Source organism: Lethenteron reissneri, chromosome 61 (assembly GCF_015708825.2).
Source record: "Lethenteron reissneri isolate LAM-NWPU_2019-01 chromosome 61, ASM1570882v1, whole genome shotgun sequence".
NCBI classification, from domain to species: domain Eukaryota; kingdom Metazoa; phylum Chordata; class Hyperoartia; order Petromyzontiformes; family Petromyzontidae; genus Lethenteron; species Lethenteron reissneri.
This window is the reverse complement of record NC_083839.1, coordinates 8439467-8461392: the sequence shown is the minus strand read 5'-3', so window position 1 is coordinate 8461392 and position 21926 is coordinate 8439467. Positions and strand designations below refer to the sequence as shown.

General features: G+C 53.1%; 1 protein-coding gene across 1 annotated transcript in view; it reads right to left on the bottom strand.

Annotated features, from left to right (window-relative positions):
- LOC133358282 (DNA topoisomerase 2-beta-like) overlaps window positions 1-21926 on the bottom strand; it is a 49917-nt gene that overhangs the window by 17644 nt on the left and 10347 nt on the right. The window contains exons 5-24 of the mRNA XM_061576519.1: window positions 21079-21142; window positions 19691-19836; window positions 19329-19426; window positions 18381-18593; window positions 16583-16756; window positions 15589-15690; window positions 13796-13933; window positions 12813-12951; window positions 12358-12515; window positions 11794-11919; window positions 11258-11368; window positions 10339-10444; window positions 8756-8865; window positions 7648-7740; window positions 4778-4892; window positions 4106-4227; window positions 3430-3578; window positions 2069-2300; window positions 1164-1298; window positions 362-562 (exon numbers count right to left, since the gene is read on the bottom strand). Of these exons, the coding sequence (XP_061432503.1) occupies window positions 362-562; window positions 1164-1298; window positions 2069-2300; window positions 3430-3578; window positions 4106-4227; window positions 4778-4892; window positions 7648-7740; window positions 8756-8865; window positions 10339-10444; window positions 11258-11368; window positions 11794-11919; window positions 12358-12515; window positions 12813-12951; window positions 13796-13933; window positions 15589-15690; window positions 16583-16756; window positions 18381-18593; window positions 19329-19426; window positions 19691-19836; window positions 21079-21142 (2732 nt within the window). The remainder of the gene's footprint in view (window positions 1-361; window positions 563-1163; window positions 1299-2068; window positions 2301-3429; window positions 3579-4105; window positions 4228-4777; window positions 4893-7647; window positions 7741-8755; window positions 8866-10338; window positions 10445-11257; window positions 11369-11793; window positions 11920-12357; window positions 12516-12812; window positions 12952-13795; window positions 13934-15588; window positions 15691-16582; window positions 16757-18380; window positions 18594-19328; window positions 19427-19690; window positions 19837-21078; window positions 21143-21926) is intronic.

Genomic DNA, 21926 nt, shown 5'->3' with positions numbered 1-21926 from the left:
TCAAGTTGCCTAGCAGCAGCAGCAGCCCCACCCATCACTATCCATCACTGCCAACCACTATCCATCACTGCCCATCACTATCCATCACTGCCCATCACTGTCACGTTGCCTAGCAGCAGCACCACCACCCATCCTATCCATCACTGCCCATTACTATCCATCACTGCCCATCACTGTCACGTTGCCTAGCAGCAGCACCACCACCCATCACTATCCATCACTGCCCATCACTATCCATCACTGCCCATCACTATCCATCACCGCCAACCACTATCCATCACTGCCCATCAACGCCAAGTTGCCTAGCAGCAGCAGCAGCACCGCCACCACCGCCGCCAGCGCCGCCGGTCCCGGCACGCACCATGGAGTTGCAGGTGGCTGAGCTCTGCAGCTTGAAGACCTTGTGGAGCCCGGTGGCTTCGGCCTGCGCGAGCTTCTCCTCGCTCATCCTGATCGTGAACTTGACGGTGGTGTCTGTGTGGTACTCCTTGTAGTCGGAGATCAGCGGCGGCGTCTTGTCTGTGCCCGTCAGCATGGGCTCCAGCACCGTCTCCTTGTATGCCTGCACGTGGTGGGGGGGGGGGGGAGCAGGGCAGAGGGAGACACAGGGGGCGAGCGGTTGAGCGTGTACAGCGGTAAACAAACGCACCACTCAGGGGGGGCCGCAGCCGTCTCCGCCAACGTGTGACGGCATTGAGTGACCTTACCATTGGAGTTCGCATTACAATGTCAATAGAAGTCAGAGCGCTCTCCTGCTCAAATGAGCATTGATTCAGGCATTGGTGCTCATCTGTTTACAGCCCTGCAAGAGCCAGTGGTGGAAATTGCACATTCCCCTCTGCGGGGGGTGAGTCTATCCATAGGACAAAAACAACTGTTGACTTCCCCACAATGTGGTACCTATGCCCAGGTGTCTGTACCTTTGTGTGTGTGTGCACCTGTGCCTGAGTATATGGGTACCTGCGTCCAGATATGTGTACCTACGTCCAAATGTCCAAGTGTTATCAGAGTGTTTGTACCTGTGTATTGAATGTTCTACACCTATTATATAGGCGTCCGTACTCAAGTTCAGGTGCGTGTCCAAGTATCCCTGCACCTATGTATAAGCATCCCTATACCCTCTTGCCCAGGTGCAATGTACTCGCGTCCCAGGTGTGCGTTACCTGTGTCCAAGTGCGCACAGGAAGCTCCGTGATCTCCACCGTGGTGGAGTCCAGCACGGCCACCTCCCCGCTCATCAGGAACTGGTTGGGCCCCAGTTCATCGATGGTGCCCTTGAAGTTCTTGTACCTGGGACCCTGTCGTTAGCAGACACAAAGCGAGAGATGAAAGTGACGTGGCCAAAAGCAGGGCGGGGTCCTTCTCGATACACCACGGGGCCCACGGGTGCCCGTGGATAACGGTCTCGAGTGCCCGCAGGAAAATGTTTTTTTGTGGCTCTGTGCATGCGGGAGAAAGTGTGGTGGAGACTGACGAATGCGCCGGCGCAGTGTAGGAAAATACACGCAGTGAGTGCTCGTTAAGGCCGGCGTGGCACCTTCACCAGTACCCCTCACTTATTCACTGAGGCAGTACCATTCACTCACCGGGGCCGTACCACTCACTTATTCACTGAGGCAGTACCACTCCTCACTCGCTGGGTGAGCCATTGAGGTGGGACCGAGCGGTTGAGATTTGCTTAAGACAGAGACGAGTGGAAGGAGTGCGTGGGGCTGGGAGGCGGGCTGGTTGATAGAGGAGTGGCCGATCAGAACACTCCGGAGAACAAAGTGAGAGACTCCTTTCCCACTGGCACATTTTTTCTGACCCAGAGCATCCATCGCCTGCGACTTCAGTCAGTCCCAACTCAAACACACTGCGTCCCCCCCGTCACCTACGTGCGCGTCAGCAGCACGGCTCAGGTTCGGCGGTCTCACAACGCCGGTGGTCTCACAACACCGGTGGCCTCACAACACCGGTGGCCTCACATCGCTGGTAGTTTTACAAGCAACCGCTGACTGGGCGGTGGCCCCGGCGCAGCTCGGTTGCACCGGTGAGAGAAAAGAAGAAACAAACACGCCGTCCTCACCATGAGCAGGGGTTCCTCCCCGTCGAGCATGCGCCGGATGTTGTTGACGATCTCCCGCGTGTCGTAGTTGAGGATCCTCGAGGCCCAGCCCGTGCCGATGCCGTCGGCGCCGTTCACCAGCACCAGCGGGATGATGGGGCAATACCACTCGGGCTCCACGCGCTGGTTGTCATCCCACAGGAAGCGCAGCAGGTTGTCGTCCACGGCCGGGTACAGCATGCGTGCCAGCGGGCTGTGGGGGGGGCGGCAGGAGAACCGGTGGCGGAAGCGGCGGCGGTTACGATGTAGCCAACCGCGATAATCGGAGGTGTGGGGAAATGACAACATAACTAAACACAAAAAGCAGTTGTAAAGAAATTATTTTCAATATAGATAATCTAAAAGTGCATAGCTCCAGTGGCTTCCTAATATCGGAAGGAAGAGCATTCCAGACGGCCGCCAAGGCGCATCTGAAAGCGCACGATGCAGCGACCGTCTTTGTTCGCTGGCCAGCCAAAAGCTGCTGCAGCTGCGAGGGTGGCCGGAGTTCGCGTGATTGGTTTATGCTCCTTGACGCTTGTAACACACGCCGAATGTGTCACACACAAGACTCAACAGATCCAGGAGCTATTAGTCAAGTTAAATTTTGTTAAGCCAGATCTTATTTTTTCGTACGGCTGATGTACCACGCACGGCAACCACAATTTCACATTCAGGTGATCAATCCAGACGACCGCATAAGAAGCAGCAAAGTAGTGAATCGCTGTGATGTCTCTTTCAAAATTTGTGGATTGGGGCGTCGCGTAGGTACACGTTGTACGGTCCCCGTTCTGGATGACCACAGTCCCACACTACTTGAGAGTTTTTAATTTTGTCATGGTTTGTGCAGTGGATGCGGTTTAGGGTGGACCATGAGCTTCGTAAATCCAATTGAGTAAACTTATAACGCAAATTACACACAACACATACAAGTGTCAGACATACAACACATACAGAGGGAGTGGTGGGAGTAGAGACAGAGAGAGGCAAGAGAAGGAGTGGCGAGAGTAGAGAGAGAGGAAATGGGGAGAGTGGAGAGAGAGGGTGGTGGAAGCAGAGTGAGAGGCAGGAGTGTAAGCAATGAGAATGGAGAGAGAGGGGCAGCAGAGGGAGTGGTGAGAGTAGAGAGAGGAAATGGTGGGAGTGGAGAGGCAGACAATGATGAGAGTGGAGAGAGAGGGAATGGTGGCAGTGGAGAGAGAGAGAGTGGTGGAAGCAGAGAAGGAGGCAGGAGTGGAAGTGGTGAGAGTGAAGAGAGAGAGGCAGCAGAGGGAGGAGTGGTGGGAGTGGTGGAGACGTTGGCAGGAGAGGGCGGGGAGAGCGCTGACGGCCGTGGCGGTCACCTGAGCATGGTGAAGATGTAACGGGGGCTGGCGGCGTCCTTGCCACCGTGGAGACGAGTGCCGAACTGCCCGATGGGCTGCAGCAGGTTCACGTTGTTGCTGCCCACGAAGTTTTGCGCCAGGTTGATGATGGTCATCATCAGCGATTGCTGCCAAAGACGACAAAACGCGGAGGGGGAGAACAACGTCGGCCCACGTCAGATAGCAGTGAAACGGCCACGCGAGCGCCCGCCTCTGCTGGCAGCCGCCGGAGGGAATGTTGGCAATTCCACGTTCCTGTTACCAAGAACCTGCAAAGGTTGTTCCGTTTTTTTATTTTTAAATTAGGATTTTATGAAACAACAACATAGGCCCGTAACAACGCTTTAGGTGACCGAAAAACCAGACTGGGACAAACTTGAGGGCCCTCAAACCCGACGCGGCCAGTCGATATAAGACAGGGGAATTTAACCGCGGGTGTCGGGGGTGCTAGACATCTATCGCCTCTTTCACACAAAGGAATCGCGTCGGGGAGCCAATGTGCTTTCATCTGGGGGAGGGAAGGGGTGGTAAGGGAAGAAGGGAGAGGTAGTCCCAGACCTGCAGGGGAAATAAGAGTCGGGGTGTGACAGGAGGAGGAGGGAGGAGCGGGGCAGGGGGAGGTTGTTCCGCCTTTAATGTGTCTCCCACGGCTCACCTCTCCGTGGTGGTAAGCCGACATCTCGGCCACAGAGCCGGCGAGCTGCGCCACCTTCACCTCGCGCTTGTCGTTGCGCTTGAAGCAGGTGAAGAGGACCTTCCTCTGCCCGGGCTTCAACCCTGCACGGGGTGGAGATGGGGGTCGGGGTAGAGGCACACCATGAAAACAAAACTACTTGGAACTAAACTATTATTAAACTTACCAGGTTAGGCCCCCTGAGCTTTGGTAGCTCTTTTTCAGAAGCGACTTGGCTATCACTCACGAAAGTCGTGGCCGAGACAGGAAAGGGTGGGGCCTAAACAGGAAGGGCGGGTCTTCAATCGGTTCAACTCCCCTTGTTGATTTGAGGCAATAGGACTACAATTAAATACGCGGTGCACATGCAGCGACAGGCCAACTGGTGCCAGTGTGCGTGCGTGTGTGGACCACGTTGGCACAGTAGGGGGCACAGGTGGTGCATCAGCCAGTCATCTCAGTCAGTCAATCCATGGCACCTGGGTCGGTCCCGTGACCTCCTGGTAGCGGGCGTTCGACACACAGAGCCTTAAAGTGCACCTAGCCTGGCACAAGCGCCGTGGTGATGTCACCGCCACTTAGTGGCGATTGTTGTTGTTGTAGACCAAGGTGCCACCCCACGCCCCCACCCGCTGAAGGCCCACAGCCACGCACCGTCAACCAGCGAAGGGATGGAGCGCTCGTTGTCGGAGTTGGAGAAGAGGATGAGCTCCTTGTTGATGAAGTCGTTGTAGGTCAGGTACTTGGTCTCCTTGCCGTACAGGAATTGCTGCGCGACACGGTCACGCGGTGGGGATCGTTCTCAAATGAATGCCCCCCAGACACCCGGAGTTCCGTCGCTTTAAACAATATCCTTGGTTTCCCTCCAAAATTAAATGACAGTTTTATGCCAATTCGTTAATTCTTACAATGGTAACATTTCACCTGCATTTGCATTTCACATCGTATATATCTGTGTCTGTTGGCATACAAGAACAACAGTAACCCTCTGAACAAAATAAGAATAGGTTTTCCCCTTTGTGGCAATACAACACGAGGTGTTAAGATGTTCAATCACCAAGAGACATTTAGTAAGGAATCAAGTACTGCATGAACCACACGTACCGGTGTTGAACATGCAAACAAACATGCTCTGATAATGTGTCCTGGCATAGCGCCGGCTGCTGGCTGAAAAGGGGATCTGCGGCGTACGGCAGTTCTGACGTCAGCAGGCCAGGAGAGAGACGAGAGGGGGGATCTCGAGGAAAGGTCACAGAAGGGGCCCACCAGGAACCCGCTGGTAGGTTCCAGAACGGGGACGTGGCCGGGGCGGAGCGAGGCCACGTTGACAGCGTAAGAGGGGCCCCTGTGGGGACCTCGGGGCTGTTGTTGGAGTGGGATCCCCGTCGTGCTGCTCAAGTCCATCGTCAGCGTCCTTCTCGTCGTCGTCACCGTCCTTCTCGTCATCTTCACCGTCCTTCTCGTCGTCGTCACCGTCCTTCTCGTCGTCGTCACCGTCCTTCTCGTCATCTTCACCGTCCTTCTCGTCGTCGTCACCGTCCTTCTCGTCGTCGTCACCGTCCTTCTCGTCGTCGTCACCGTCCTTCTCGTCGTCTTCACAGTCCTTCTCGTCATCTTCACCGTCCTTCTCGTCGTCTTCACCGTCCTTCTCGTCGTCTTCACCGTCCTTCTCGTCGTCGTCACCGTCCTTCTCGTCGTCGTCACCGTCCTTCTCGTCGTCGTCACCGTCCTTCTCGTCGTCTTCACCGTCCTTCTCGTCGTCTTCACCGTCCTTCTCGTCGTCGTCACCGTCCTTCTCGTCGTCTTCACCGTCCTTCTCGTCATCTTCACCGTCCTTCTCGTCGTCGTCACCGTCCTTCTCGTCATCTTCACCGTCCTTCTCGTCATCTTCACCGTCCTTCTCGTCGTCTTCACCGTCCTTCTCGTCGTCTTCACCGTCCTTCTCGTCGTCGTCACCGTCCTTCTCGTCGTCGTCACCGTCCTTCTCGTCGTCGTCACCGTCCTTCTCGTCGTCTTCACCGTCCTTCTCGTCGTCTTCACCGTCCTTCTCGTCGTCGTCACCGTCCTTCTCGTCGTCTTCACCGTCCTTCTCGTCATCTTCACCGTCCTTCTCGTCGTCGTCGTCGTCCTTCTCGTCGTCTTCACCGTCCTTCTCGTCATCTTCACCGTCCTTCTCGTCGTCTTCACCGTCCTTCTCATCGTCTTCACCGTCCTTCTCATCGTCTTCACCGTCCTTCTCGTCGTCTTCACCGTCCTTCTCGTCGTCGTCACCGTCCTTCTCGTCGTCTTCACCGTCCTTCTCGTCGTCTTCACCGTCCTTCTCGTCGTCGTCACCGTCCTTCTCGTCGTCTTCACCGTCCTTCTCGTCGTCTTCACCGTCCTTCTCGTCGTCGTCACCGTCCTTCTCGTCATCTTCACCGTCCTTCTCGTCATCTTCACCGTCCTTCTCGTCATCTTCACCGTCCTTCTCGTCGTCGTCACCGTCCTTCTCGTCGTCTTCACCGTCCTTCTCGTCATCTTCACCGTCCTTCTCGTCGTCGTCACCGTCCTTCTCGTCGTCTTCACCGTCCTTCTCGTCATCTTCACCGTCCTTCTCATCGTCTTCACCGTCCTTCTCGTCGTCGTCACCGTCCTTCTCGTCGTCTTCACCGTCCTTCTCGTCGTCTTCAGCGTCCTTCTCGTCATCTTCACCGTCCTTCTCATCGTCTTCACCGTCCTTCTCGTCGTCTTCACCGTCCTTCTCGTCGTCGTCACCGTCCTTCTCGTCGTCTTCACCGTCCTTCTCGTCGTCTTCACCGTCCTTCTCGTCGTCTTCAGCGTCCTTCTCGTCGTCGTCACCGTCCTTCTCGTCATCTTCAGCGTCCTTCTCGTCGTCTTCAGCGTCCTTCTCGTCGTCGTCTCCATCTTTACCATCTCGGGGCGCCGCCAGTCAGACAGCCCACCAACTGTTCTAACTAAGTAGCGTCGCCGACAATAGACGGACTAAATATTAAATGTGTTAACCCCGATGGTGCTCGTTAATAAATAAGTGCCTCCAGGTTTCATCATCTCCAAATTAGTCACTACATATGCATTGTCTTTGAAACTGATTGGCCTACACCAAAGTCTTCTTTAGGGCCTAGTCTCACCAGTGCCAGACCAAAGAAAGCCAAATCGTCACCTTGTATCCGTTTAATGTTTCCGTAACTTAATTTTGTAAAAATTCTGTGACCAGTTAATTAATAATCTGCTTGAGCTGACTTTGCACTGCATGGAATAAAATATTTAACTTTGATTTGACAACTATTTGGGTCTGTGCAAAATTTTCTAATTTTTTTTTTTTGCCCAAAGCAACACAGCTCGCTCTTGTGCTGATTCTGCCTGGCTTCGTCGCTGTACTCCATTTAATAATCCGCTTCTTATTCTTTTGTAATTCTCTTGTTGACCCAGGTCATCACTCTCATCCCGGTATCTCGAGTTCTCAGCCCTGGCTGTTCAACAAGATCAACTTGAGAAAATTGACACGAACATTCGCCCGTCCCCACCTCGGGCAGCCCGTGCAACCGCCTCTGCCTGCGATCCTCCATCCAGTTGGTGAGCCACTCTTTACGGTCGTCGACTTTCTTCTTGCTGAACGCCTACGGTGGTGGGGGGGGGGGAAAGTGGGGGACAAAAAGAGCCAAGACAGCGAATCACAGCGAAGTGCCATTCCGGCGGTTAAGTTCAAGAGGTCACCACAGCCAAGAGCGTCGACCAGTCCCCATCCATCTATGTCCATGCGTACCAGGGTGGCGTGCTGCCCCCCGCCGCCCCCACCCCGCACTCCCCTCATGAGCATGCGTGGAGTTTTCTCCGGGTGCTCCGGTTTCCTCCCCATGCGCATAAACACAATCGCCCAAAAACATCTTCAGATAAACACCTAATGTCGCACTGAGTCCTGGGACTCCGTGTGCCTCTCCTGGACAGATTCTTTTTGATAATCATTTTAATTATTGACGCCTCCACACCTCGCCATTGCTTCCTTCCTTCTGCCAAATCCCAGAGTTATAAAGTGGACAGCTATCTCTAAGAGTTCAAGAAATTAACTGGTGAGGGTGAGGGTGCCTGCTGCATGGTGGTGCACAAGTAAATTATTACAAAAAACTTTACACATTCATCAACAATACTTAAAAAAAGAAAATGTATGAAAGAGGCAACGTTTTGGGTAATACCCCTTTTTCATAGCACGTAAATGTATGGCCATTTTTCCCGAAACATGATATACGTGTTGAGTTATCAACGATACAAGAGCTGCCCACCATCACTGTTTTCTGGTATTATAAATTTGAATTGTACTTCAAGGATCGCTCTTACCAACTAGTAAGCGAGCGAGCAAGCGAGCGAGGGGAGAGCGAGTGAGCAAAATTAGGAGCTAATGAGTAGGAGAGAGTGTGCGGGCGAGTGAGTGAATGAGTTAACGAGGGAGCAAGCGAGTGTGTGAGCGTTCGTGTGAGTAAGTGAACAAATCAGTGGGTGAGTGATCGAGTAGATAGGCACATAAAAAAGTGAGCAAGCAAGTGGATAAGGAAGCTAATAAGTGGGCGAGCAGGTGAGTGAATGAGCAAGCGTCTGAGCTAGCGAGTGAGCGAGCGAGCAGCCGAGTGAGGGTCGCACCAGAGTGATGGCGTTGTCGTCCTCGGTGCCGATGTAGCGGAAGGGGATGCGGTGCCGCTCCATCTCCGCAAAATATTCCTTCGCCTCCTTCGCCGTGCTCGTGCCCAGACCTGGCGGGGGGGGGGGGGGGGGGGCACAATGGTGGTTTATAATGGCCGTTGCCACAATGATACTGAGAGCCAGAACCGCGCATTCACCGCTTGCTGCAGAGGCTCACGGTTCGAATCTGGAAGTCCGACCTGGTTAATACTGCGGGTGCATTATCAGTGAGATATGAAGCGCCGTCTACTTCGCTGCTGACATGATAGATCTGGTGTTTTTTTCTCCACAAAGAATACGCCATTGTGTGCCAGCATCACAGTCCAATTTGGCCAAAATCCGAAGAAAAAAAAATCACAAAATGCTTAATTGTGAAACACTCAGATTCGTTACCCTCTCCTGTGAATGTTTGGCAGGACCCTCCTGAAAGTTGTTTGAGAGTTCTTCCTGGGTAAACAAGCATCTTAAGTACATCTCTTATAGTCAGCTCAAGCCGCCTGTAAATCACACAACTTCTGTCTGTGTGGGGACCCCCCAACTCTCAATCCCTCCCCTCTCCCCACCGCCCCGTCGAAGCAACACGCCGCAGCTCACGTTTACTCGCTCCGTCCTTCTCTCTTCTCCCTCTCATTCCTCCCCTCTCATCATCATCCATCCCAGATATCTTGGCTCGGTCATTCCACCTTCCCCTCCTACTCGCCTTCCTGCACCCACACGCTGCTCCTTCACTCTCCCTGCTGCTCATCTTGAGCCGTGCCCTTCTCCTCTTTGTCCGTCTTGGGGAATTCCTTCCCGGCCTCCTTTTCCTTCCCCATTCGTTTCGTTCTCTATTTCCCCATGCATTGTTACACCCCTGACTCTTTCTGCACATTTCCACGCGTGGTGTGCCACGTTTAAAACATTATACACAGTAAAACTCTCCATTATTCGCGCTAATCACGGGGAGGACGGCCGCGGATAATTCAAAATCAAGGATAATCCAAAATTATTTTCCGCTTGATCTCCAAGAAAACACGAATATAGGTAGAAATTATGTTTAAGTGTCTCTGCCACCACACAGTTTCGTAAATTAAACTCAAACCGAAGCACAATTTAGAATGAATCCTCATGATCGATCGATGCGCGTGCTCAGTGATAACACTTTCCTGCTCCTGCATAGAAGACTTGGTCCACCAAGTGGACAGAGCCACGCCAATAAACATCAATCAAACTCCGCACACTGTTGTAAACATATGCAACTATTGTTTCGTAGAGGCGATCACGCGGATTTCGGTTTAACCGTAGAAACAAATTTGTTCGGTTTAAGCACGTGACTTGTAATAAACATTTACAAGAATAACAAAGTAGAACTTTAAGATTCTAAATTTGGTGCTTAGTGGAAAATCCACGAGTTATTAATCTACATAAAAATCTCAGGTACGCGGTTAATCCACAAATGGGATAAACCGCACACGCGGATAATCGAGAGTCCGACTGTATATAATGCCTAATAATGTACACAGCGTGAGAACGAGTCTAGCGGGGTGGCAGCGAGGCCTTCAGACCTTTGTAGTACTTCACTCTCCAGGTCTTGTTGAGCTCCGAGCCCTTCTTCCACTCCTCGAACTCGGGCAGGCTGTAGAAGGGCAGCTCCTGCTTGTTTTTGGACACCTGCGTTTCAGGGGGGGGGGGGGGGGGGCGGTGGGGAAGGAGAGGTGGCGGTGGGAGACCGAGCGAACGAGTGGGGCCGGGTGGCTCGGTCAATTCACAAAGGTCTGATGATTATTATTGTTGTTGTTTAACCCTCGCCCATTCCGAGATGTCTGCAAGTTGCAGGGTGTGGGTGTACCCGTTCACCGATGAATGTTGGAACGCGCGAGCGGTTCGGCGTTAAATTTATTTAGAGAGGTGTAGTAGCGCAGTTTTTCAAAGACACTGTACTCACCGCAGAGAACTGTAAAGACACAACCGCACTCTACGATAGCTGGCACCAAACTGTGCCCCAAACGCCTTCCCGCATGGCCTTGTGGAAGCCTCGGTGCCAATTAAGTTATTTTATTTCAGTTTGTCTTCCAATTTTATTCCCATGATGTACTCTACATCATGATGTATGGAAACGGAAGAAAAAGGGTTAATAGTCCTTTTACTCAGTCCCGCGCCAACTTCGTGTGTCTATGCCTATGTACCTTTGCATGTGTGTATGTGCGAACGGCTGTGTGTGACTGTTCCTGCGTGTGCATCTACGTGTGCCTGTGTGCCTCTGTTTGCAGGTGAAGAACCACATCTGGCTTTTTATGAGCTGCCTGTTATAAATGTTGATTTACGTTTCTATGAAATGTGACTGAAGGCGCTTTGAGCTGCCAAGGCATTGAAGCGAGTGCCCCGAACGCGCGCAAATATTACAAGGACAACAATAACCCACGCGTCCACGCGATCACTTCCCAACTTGTTTTAACGTGACACAAACGTCGCGCACCCACCTACCTTGACCAGCGGCGTGATGAACTCCTCCAGGAAGTGGTGCTTGAGCAGCGAGGGCCAGTTGTGATGAATGAAGTTGATGAGGAGCCCCTTGATGTGGGAGCCGTCCTGGTCCTAGATGGCGAGAAAGAAAAAAAGGCCGTCTGCCTCTGCGCCAACGAGCCAAGAGCGACTTCCTGCTCACACGGAGCATCTTCTGTTCACACCCCAGTCAGCGGGTGAGGGGGGGGGGAAATTCCACGTTCCTGTGACGGAGGTGAGTCTAACCACAGGCTAACCGCTGTCGACTTCCCCACAAAGTGGTACCTATTCTATCGACCCCAGAGACGAGGATGGGATGAGTCAACCTCCCTCAAGCCAGGAACTCGTGACCTTTCGAACGCGAGCCACTCACTCTGCCGATGAGACACCCGGCCAGGTAAAGAGCTCAAACTCTTCAACTCTTCAGTTTCAACTTTGAACCTCTCTAGCGTTTCGACGTTGGGCCGAGTGTCCGCCGAGTGCAACCGGCGAGCGCCCGACCCCTGGTGGCAGCTCACCTGATCGGTCATGATCATGAGCTTGCCGTAGCGGAGCGAGCGCAGGGACTCGGCGTCCTCGTAGCTCTTCTTGTACTGCAGGCCCATGATCTTGATGATGCTGTTGATCTCCTGGTTCTCCATGATCTGAGAAAGAAAAAACGAGAGATACTGCCGTCACTTGGTGGACACGTCTCCCCGTCTCAAAGAAAATTGTGCGCACGTTGGTTGGCGGTCAACGTTCGAAATGAGGACCGCGACTCTCAAAGCGCCCCACCCCTGTGATACGTGGATCAAAACAAATCATTCGAGACGCCGGTGTATGGCAGCAAGAGAAATTTAAGAAAATGTCGTCGCGAGAGGTCAAATGTTTTGACGCAACGGTCCTTCGCTGACGACGCGTGACGAATGAATGAACGAGGTCACGGGCAAAGGTCTCGTGGGAACAAACACAAGAGATTCCCAGCGTAGAAGGTAAATCACAGGAGGAGAGACAGAGAGAGACGAGAGAACTGAGAGTGTTTACAACGGAGTGGACCAGTCTCTGGAGCGAGAGTTCCATGGGAACGAGCGATCGAGCAGAACCTGTTTGTGCGACGCTTCGCGGACGTTGAGCATCTTGCCGCGCAGGGGGAAGACTCCGTAGCGGTCGCGCCCAACCACACTCAGCCCCGACACGGCCAGAGTCTTGGCCGAGTCGCCCTCCGTCAGGATGAGCGTGCAGCTCTGGGAGTTGCGCCCTCCTGCACAACGACGACCGCAGACGCGCGTACGTTTACACACACACGCACGTACGGACATTCGCACTCACGTACAGACATTTTCACACACACTCGAATGTATGGACATTCACGGGGAGAACATGCCAACTCCAAATATACAGCAGGCGTCAGGGTCGGGTTTGAACCCACGACCTCCCGTACACCAGGCGAGGTAGTGAACATCTCACCACCGTGGGTGCCCCGGGACCGGCTCAGAAACCACTCTCCGCTGACACAAAGATGTTTGGGGGGGTAAGCGGTGAGGGGGTGGACACTCGCCGGCATCGTTGGCGTCATCCAGTTTGGGGATGCCCCGCAGCTTGGAGTGCTTCACCGAGGAGCACTTCTTGTTCAGCTGAGTCTGAGCCTTGAACTTCACCCAGTTCAGGATGCTCTCCACTATGCCGCAGTTGGTGGCCTGCGTGGAAGACGACGCGAGAACGGCGGCAGCGGTGAGCGAATAGAAGAGGATGCCCTCATTGTCTACGGACCCCTATCAGACAACCCGTCTATCCATCTGCCACTGTTGTTCTGAGACCTATTTAGAAGTCGGCCTACCTCCAGATAACAATGATTTCTAGCTCTGAGTAAGAGCAGTAGCAGAGAGAAAGTGATGCGACAGCCAACTAATGTGTCCCCTTTGGCGACCACTTGGTGAGGGCAGAGGTGGAACAGACAAAGATCCCCCTTCAATTTAACACGTAGGCTTTACAGACTTAACAGACAGACTTACAGACTTAACAGACGATTGGAGAAAGTGCTGTTAGCGAGTAGCACATTACGACGGCTAGCAGAGCACACGAGGAGGTGGGGTGGTCAGCAACATGCCCGACCGCCCTAAGTAGCGATGTTTACACATCGCACCAGGTACTCATCCGGAGCACAGCGTGCTAACCGTTACACCATCACCCCCCACAGGGGCAGCACAAGAAAGACAAAGACCCCCCATATAGTTTGAACAGACTTTTGGGGCAAGTGCTGTTAGCGAGCACCTATAGAGGCCGGTACAGCACACCAAGGGGTGAGTGGCCAACACCATGCCCAGACCGCCTTTGTCTCCCTAGTGGCAATGTTTACACACCGCACCAGGTACTCATTTGAGATAATCGTCACTGGTGTTGGCTGTGAGCGGGAATCAAACTCGGGCTGCCGAGTTCGTAGGGCAGCGCTAACCGCTGCACTACCGCTCCCATGGGGTAGCACACACACACACAAGCACAAACGGGCGCACGCGTGCGAGTGAGCGAGCGAGCCGGGCTCACCGCCTTGGTGAACTTCTCCGAGAGTTGGCACGTCGAGCCAAAACGCTTGTGCTGCAGCGTCATGTTCTCCTTGGTCTGGGAGTCGAAGGTCGGGTTCTCCACCAGGCAGTTCACAAAAAGCCAGATGTGGTTCTTAACCTGCACACAGAGGCACGCAGGCACACGGAGATGCACACGCAGGAACAAAGCCACACACAGCCATTCACATATACTCGGCTAACAACAAAAGTGGATATAGTTTGGCAAAAAAATATAAAATATCTAAATCGAATGTCAATCTTTTACGCCATTCACACATAGACACAGGCACCTAGGCATAGACACATGCAGTCGCAAAGGCAGAGGCACACGAGCATAGGTGCACACGAACAGTCAAAAGGGCATACATGCACGCAGGTGCACAGAGACACTCAAATGCACAAAGGCACACACACACAGGCATATATACACACGGGAAAACGCACGCGAACAGGCACACGTACAAACAATCACACACACACGTTATACACTATCAAACACAGAGGCATGCGCTGGCTCACGCACACACATGGGAGGTAGCCACTGCCGCTCCACATTCAGCGGCGTGCCATTTTCTTTGCCATCATCCAGAACAAACTAAACTAAACTATCTTGATTTGAAGCTTTCGTGACTGCAGGAATCCACTCTTTGGTTCTTTCGGTAAAGTCACGTAGGTAGAAATAAAAGAAAAGCAATCGTCATCAGGTGGGACAACGACAGCAAATAAAAACTGCTGAAGTAAATACGATCGAAACGTCGTGATTTATTTTCTTTTATTTCTACCTACATGACTTTACCGAAAGAACTTAAGAGTATAAACTAAACTATTAAACTATTTTTTATTTTACCAGGTAAGGCCGACTGAGCTATGAAGCTCTTTTTCAGAAGCGACCTGGCTATCACGAATGACAGCTCAACGAAGTGGCTTATCACATGGAAATTTACAGCAGTCAAATACTAACTAAATGTGGAGGGAAAAACCGGAGGACCCGGAGAAAAATACATGCAACTAGGGGGAGAGAGAGAGACACGTAAACTCCAAATGTACAGCAGGCGTCAGGGTGGGGAACAGACCCACAACCTCCTCCATACCAGGAGAGGTAGTTAACATCTCGCCACCGCGGCAAACAAAAAACAAGAAGAGTAGGTGAACCCTCGTGTGCAGGTGGGAGGTGGGAGCGGGATGGAAGTGGGGTGGAAGCAGGGTGAGAGCCGGGTGGGAGCGGCGTGGGAGCAGGGTGGGAGCGGAGTGGGAGCGGAGTGGGAGCGGGGTGGGAGCGGGGTAGGGGCGGGGTGGGAACGGGGTGGGAGCGGGGTGGGAACGGGGTGGGAGCGGGGTGGAAGCGGCGTGGGAGCGGCGTGGGGGCGGCGTAGGAGCGGGGTGGAAGCAGGGTGGGAGCAGGGTGGAAGCAGGGTGGGAGCCGGGTGGGAGCGGGGTGGAAGCAGGGTGGGAGCCAGGTGGGAGCGGGGTGGGAGCGGCGTGGGAGCGGGGTGGGAGCGGCGTGGAAGCAGGGTGGGAGCCGGGTGGGAGCGGGGTGGGAGCGGCGTGGGAGCGGCGTGGGAGTGGGGTGGGAGCGGCGTGGGAGCGGCGTGGGAGCGGGGTGGGAGCAGGGTGGGAGCAGAGTGGGAGTGGGGTGGGAGCGGCGTGGGAGCGGCGTGGGAGTGGGGTGGGAGTGGGGTGGAAGCGGGGTGGGAGCAGGGTGGGAGCGGCGTGGGAGCGGCGTGGGAGCGGGGTGGGAGCAGGGTGGAAGCGAGGTGGGAGAGGCGTGCTCACCTGGAAGGGCTTCACAAGCACCCCGGCCTTGTTCTTTTTCTTGACGACCTCGATGAGTTTGGCGACAACCTGGTCGGCCACGTAGTCGACGTGGCGGCCGCCCTGATGTGGGGAGGGGGGGGGAACGGCAGCAGCAGGGGTGGGGGGGAGGAGGAGGAGACAACATAGTACGGGCGATAAGTTTAAATTAATCTGCTTTGTTACACGGATGGTCCAATTTAGCCATTATGCGAATGATGTCAGACCGAGCCCCAAGTTGCACAGATATTTACAACGGAAGATCCGCAGTGCTGCGTGAGCACAGCAACAACAGCAGCAGCAACAACAACAAAAACATCGACATTGCAGAGGGTACTGAAGGGATATTGCACAACCAATAAACGAGGAATTAACGGTCGGATACGAAACACATGAATCGAAAAAAAACTGTGCAAATATAATACGAGAGCAAGAGGCGCCAGTCAAAAGTTAGGTACAGGTGCAAGTAGGCCACGGCACACTTGGGCAAGTTTGCAGGTGCTAATTCTATTGGTGGTTGTGCTAATGCTGGTGGTGATGATGGTAGAGTGAATGATGCAGGAGGTAATGGCACTAGTAATGTTGGTGGTGTTTGTGAAAGAGTTTGTTTAACACGGAGGCTTTCACATGATGTATCGATAGAGTTGTCACGGTGGTGATACGTAGCACTGGCGGTGACAGTAGTGTTCATGAAGGAGGTACCAATGATGGCGACGATGGTAATATGGATGGTACCGTTCACAAAGGAGGTGGCAATAGCGGTCGTCAAGCTGGCCAGTGGCAATACTGCTGGTAGAGGCCACGTTCACGAAGGGAGCGGTCACAGTTGTGGTCACAGGGGTAGAGGTGACGCTTGTGGTAATACTGACGACGGTCATTCGCATCTGCAGTGGCGGTGATGGTGGCGGTGATGGTAACGGTGATGGTGCCAGTGGTGGCGGTGGTTGCGGAGTCACCGCGCGTAGCTTCGCTGTACCTTGGTGGTGGCGATGCTGTTGACGAAGCTGACTTGCTGGAAGCCCTTGTCGCTAGCGGTAAGACAAACCTCCCAGCGCTCGCCCACCACCTCGTGCACCACCTTGAGCATGTTGCCCGTCTCGTCCACCTTGTCCTTCAGGTACAGGTCCACGTAGCTGCGGAAGCCGGTCACCTGCACGCTCGCACCAAAGGTGGTCATTTATTGCCGAGTCGACATGGGGAGAAGGCCCAGGACCGATAATCCGCCACTCGTGTCGGTGCCGCGAGCGAGACTCGCGGCACCGACATCGCCGGGTTCGTGGCTCGGTGCGCGAACCACCGCACCGCCGCCACGCCCCTTCCACCACCACCCTCAACACCGAATAACAACGTGAATTTACACCCAACTGAACGTGCTCACAACTGATAAAGAGTGCAAACCACAGGTGCTTCACACACCCAGCTGTGATTAGCCGAGTGAAGTCACACTCAGACGTGCCTACATTCACAGCGCTGGCCGTTAAACACGTAAAAAAAAATGCATGGTGTGCAACGTTTACATTTCACACACACAGCGATGTTTTATTTAAAATATATATTTGAAATGACTCATAACTTAAATGCGATGTTGCATTTCACTCACACTGCGTGAAAATTAAGAGGGTGAGTTTTACTCCAAAGACCTAAAACGCTTCTCTCCAGCACAAGTGAGATACCCAACACTGCTCACAACACAAAGATCCCCCTTATAGCCTGTAACAGACTGTTGGGGCAAATGCTGTTAGCGAGTGGCGTCTACGAAGGCCGGCACGGCACTCGACGGGGTTGGTGACCAGCACTATGCCGGCCCTGATGCCTTTGTCTCCCTCGTGACGAGGTTTACTACACACCGTGCCGGGTACTCGTGGATGAGGCGACGTAGGGGAGGCCCAGGATCAACACACACAGAGCGAGTGTTCACACACAACGAGTGACCCTTGCCCAAGTGCTCAGAGCCCAGCAGTGCTCACACGAAGATAGAGATAAGTGCTCACAACCCATCGCAGGGACGCGCGCACACCCTCAGCTGCCAGCGACACAAGCTGTTGTACGCTGCAAGAGAAAGACATACGTTGGCGCTCAAATCGATGGACGGCACTTGTGCGGTGTAACGAGAAGACGGCATCACTAACGGGGAGGTGGAAATCACCTTTCGGCCGATTTGCCAGGAGGGGAAATGCTAAATTGGCAGAAACAAGGCGGCCGGATTGGCTAGGGGTCAATTTGGTCTGAAAAGGAAATGTATCCACCCCTTGGGTTCATGTGAAACTTGGCCGACAACAAAAGTGGATTTAGTTTGGCAAAAAATCGAAAATTTCTAAATCGAATGTCAATCTTTTACGCTGCTTTACAGTATAAACACTCAGAATGACGGGCTAATGATGAGCAGAAATGGAATTTAAACAAACTCTTGTTCAACAAAAATAACGAATTCCCGTAACTGTTTTACTTGAGGACCGATTCGTTGGCGTTTCCCCCAAATACTGCCACAGTTCTCTGATGGAGTTTCGAGACATGGGCAGATAGACAGACCGGTCTCTGATGATGCCTGTAGATAATACGAGTCAGACAAGTCTCTGATGGGCTCTATAGACAATGACACACTGACAGACAGAGCAGACTTATCAATTGCTTGGAGAACAAGGGATCAACGATGTGGATCCAGGTCCGTCAATCATCGGTGTGGTTTAGGAGCGCCCCCCAAAACCCTCCCACCCCACCCCAAGCCCCCGAAGCCGCCCCCCCCCCCCCAGCTCCCCGTTGTCGTGTAAACTCACGGGCAGCTTCTTGCCATTGAGGAACACCTTGACGCCCTTGCACGAGCCGGCGATGTCGTAGGCACGGCGCGTCATCAGCGCCACGATGTCCTTGTCCAGGCTGCTCATGCCGAACTTGTCAAGGTCGGGCTGGAAGGTCACGCACGTGAAGTCGCTGCCGTCGAAATAGCGGATCTTGGAGTCGCTCGACTTGCCCATGTTCTCGGTCCACGTCTGAGTGAAGGAATCGCGCCAACCGACAGAGGAGTCATTAGGCAACGAGAGAAAGACCCTTCTCCAACGGGGTCTCTAGACAACGACAGCCTGACACGTCTCTCATCATCAACATCAATACCTTAGACCAGGGGTGGCTAACCTGGAACAGATCAAGAGCCAAGGGTGTATATTTATTGACAGTTTTGGGCACAGCACGGGAGACGATCATTATTCTGTGCTGTGACAGCGCGTTCTACGTTATGCCCCTTCGATAGAGCTGCGTGCGGTGGATTAAAGAGCCTCACGTGGTGGATTAAAGAGCCACACGTGGTGGATTAAAGAGCCGCACTTTAGACCCTACCAGTGACAGCAAAAACTAAAATGCACAAATATTTACGCCTCACTTGAATATTAACACGCAAGTACAAATGGACCCACGCCAGGCCATGCCAAAAGAGAAACAGCTGCACAGGCAATTCACTTCTCATGCGAAGTGCGTGCGCTAGCCAACGCGAGAACACAGACCCCCAACCAACACCAAGACTGGCACTGAGAGGCAGCAGAGGCACTGCGGGTGTGTGGCACGAGAGTGAAGAGCAGCAGCGGTGGCGGCAGCAGCAGCGGTGGTGGCGGCAGCGGTGGTGGCGGCAGTGGTGGTGGTAGCGGCAGCGGTGGCGGCAGCGGCGGTGGTAGCGGCAGCGGTGGTAGCGGCAGCAGCGGCGGAGGTGGTGGTGGTGGGGAGGCTCCCGGCACCTGCTTGAACTGCTTCTTGGACTCCTTGCAGGCCGTCTCCACCGTGAACTTCTTGCTGAAGATGTTGCAGAGCTTCGCGCCATAGCCGTTCCTCCCACCTGACGGGAAGAGGGCGACGATGGTCACAATTGAAGAACGCACGGGGCGACGACGGCAATAAAAAAAAGAGAGATGACGATGACGGTGGCTTAACTGAAGACGGCAATTTGCTATCCGTCTGAAAATGGCTCAGAATTTGGTTTTGTTGGAAATAACGGCGTTTTACGACTGGAAACTTGATTTACTAGGGCACCCCACCCCCCGCGACAGCCCGGTGTCACGGGGAGCGACACGCTGCAGGCACCTCCCCCCTCCCCACCTACCTGTGACCTTCTTCTCTTCGTCGTTGTAGTTGCTGGAGGTGAGAAGCTCGCCGAAGATCAGCGCTGGGACGAACATCTTCTCCACCTTGTGCTCCACCACGGGGATGCCCTTCCCATTGTTCCACACGCTCACCGTGTTGGTCTCCCTGCCGTGTGCGTGCGCGTGCGTGCACGTGTACAAGGGAGCGGCACAGCTGTTAGCGCAATGCGCTACGAACCCGGCTACCCGCGTTCGATTGACGCTCAAGACCAACATAGGTGACGGATATCTGAATCGGTACTTGGGTCTCACCTAGGTAGACTCAGCCTCGAAATACAGATAGTCCCCGAGTTACGATGGTCCAACTTACGATATTTCGATCTTACGATGGCGATACGACTAAATTGTAAAATATTTTACATTTCGCGTGGCAGGCAAACGCAGCAGCGTACGAGATACGATACTGTACGTTGAGACGCTGCCGGGATGTACGCATCTCCCGCCTTGTGTGATGCCTCACTCTCACCAGCGGTCAACGGAGTTAAGTTGTTTCAGTGTTAGCGTGTGTATAGGATTGTTTCCTGAAAAAAACTCTGTTAAAATACAGTTCATATAGGTAGGCTAAGAATTTACCTTGTTTTTTTACATTTTACTGTGCAATACAGTATTGTAATCAATAAATACATACAGTATATAGTTTATACAGTATGGTACTGTAAATTTCTCTGTTTTGCTAAATTATCACCATTCTTTAAGACTCCTGGGTAGGCTAGGCCATCTTCGACTTACGATATTTTCGACTTACGATGGGGTCGTCGTAACGCATCTCAATCGCAAGTAGAGGACTACCTGTAGTAACTGGTGCGGTGTGTAAATATCAACACTGGGGAGACAAAGGCGTCTGGGTGTGGTATTGACCACTCACCCCCTTGTGTGCCTTCATTCGGTGCTTGCTAACAGCACTTGCCCCAACAGCCTGTTAAGGCTACATGAGGGATCGTTGTTTTGTCTTTGTGTACAGTCAGTCAGTTAACCCACAACCCCTGGGTCTGTCCCGTGACCTCCTGCCAGCAGTCAGAGCCTTCCGCACTTCACGTGGCGCACATCAAAAGTGCACCTCGTCTGGCAGAAGCGTCACGGTGATGTCACCACCACTTTGGTAGCGAATGGCGGCCGTTGCTGTTGTTGTTGGTGAATTGAGCCGGTCAGCAGACGTGCAACGCGCACACACTTAAACGCACAACCAGAGGGCCGCGGCACCGATGTCACGGTAACACATTTATATTTGGGATCATCGGACATTTCAATGTGGGCCTGACTGATATTTGTTTTTTGGAGTGTTATAAAACCGGGAGCACTTCTCTCATGTATAGGAAGTGCAAAACATGAAAATCGAAGGGTATCTTACGATTCGATTGTGATCTTGATGCACGTCATGTTCTTGTCCCTCTGCTTGTTGTCGGCAGCGTTCACTGAAATTGACACGGATCGGAGTAAACCGCGCGCGCTCCTCTGCACGTGCGACGTTCTTCATCACGGGACCGAGAGACAACGCTTTTTGTTTTAAACAGTTCTCTCAAACGACCACTTTCGCCGACATTCTTAAGGAATCCTCCCCAAACCGCCGGTTGACAGCTGCTTGAACGAAGGAGGCCGCTCTTGCTCATTTGCTGCACCCACACAGTTTATCGCCTGATAACGAGCGAGTGAGCGACTGAGGGGATGCCTCGAGTGTGGCCAATAATGTGTATAGAGGCGAGTGAGACGAGAGAAGGTGCGAGTTATACGTTTGTTATGTCCAATTAATTTACACAAAAACACGATCAAACGAGGAATCAAAATTATTGCACAAACATGAATAGATGTTAAATCAGAGCTAAATATTAAATTCCCAGCAGAGAAAATCGCCTAGGGCAAATTACCATGAAAATGTGCAGCAAGTGAGAGAGCGTGGGTATGAGAGTGAGTGGCAAGTGAGCGAGCAAGCGATGAATGAGTGAGCGACTTTTGAGCGATAGGCGTACACAAGTGAGCGAGTTGTCGAGTATGCGAGTGAGCGAGCGATTTATCGAACGAGTGACAAATAAGCGAGTAAGAGACATGATGACGCCTATCACACACACAAAGACAAAGATCCCCCCTATAGCCTTAACAAACTGTTGGGGCAAGTGCTGTTAGAGAGCACCTATGAAGGCCGGCACGGCACATGAGGGGGTGGGTGGCGATGTTTACACACCTCTCCAGGTACTCACTTGA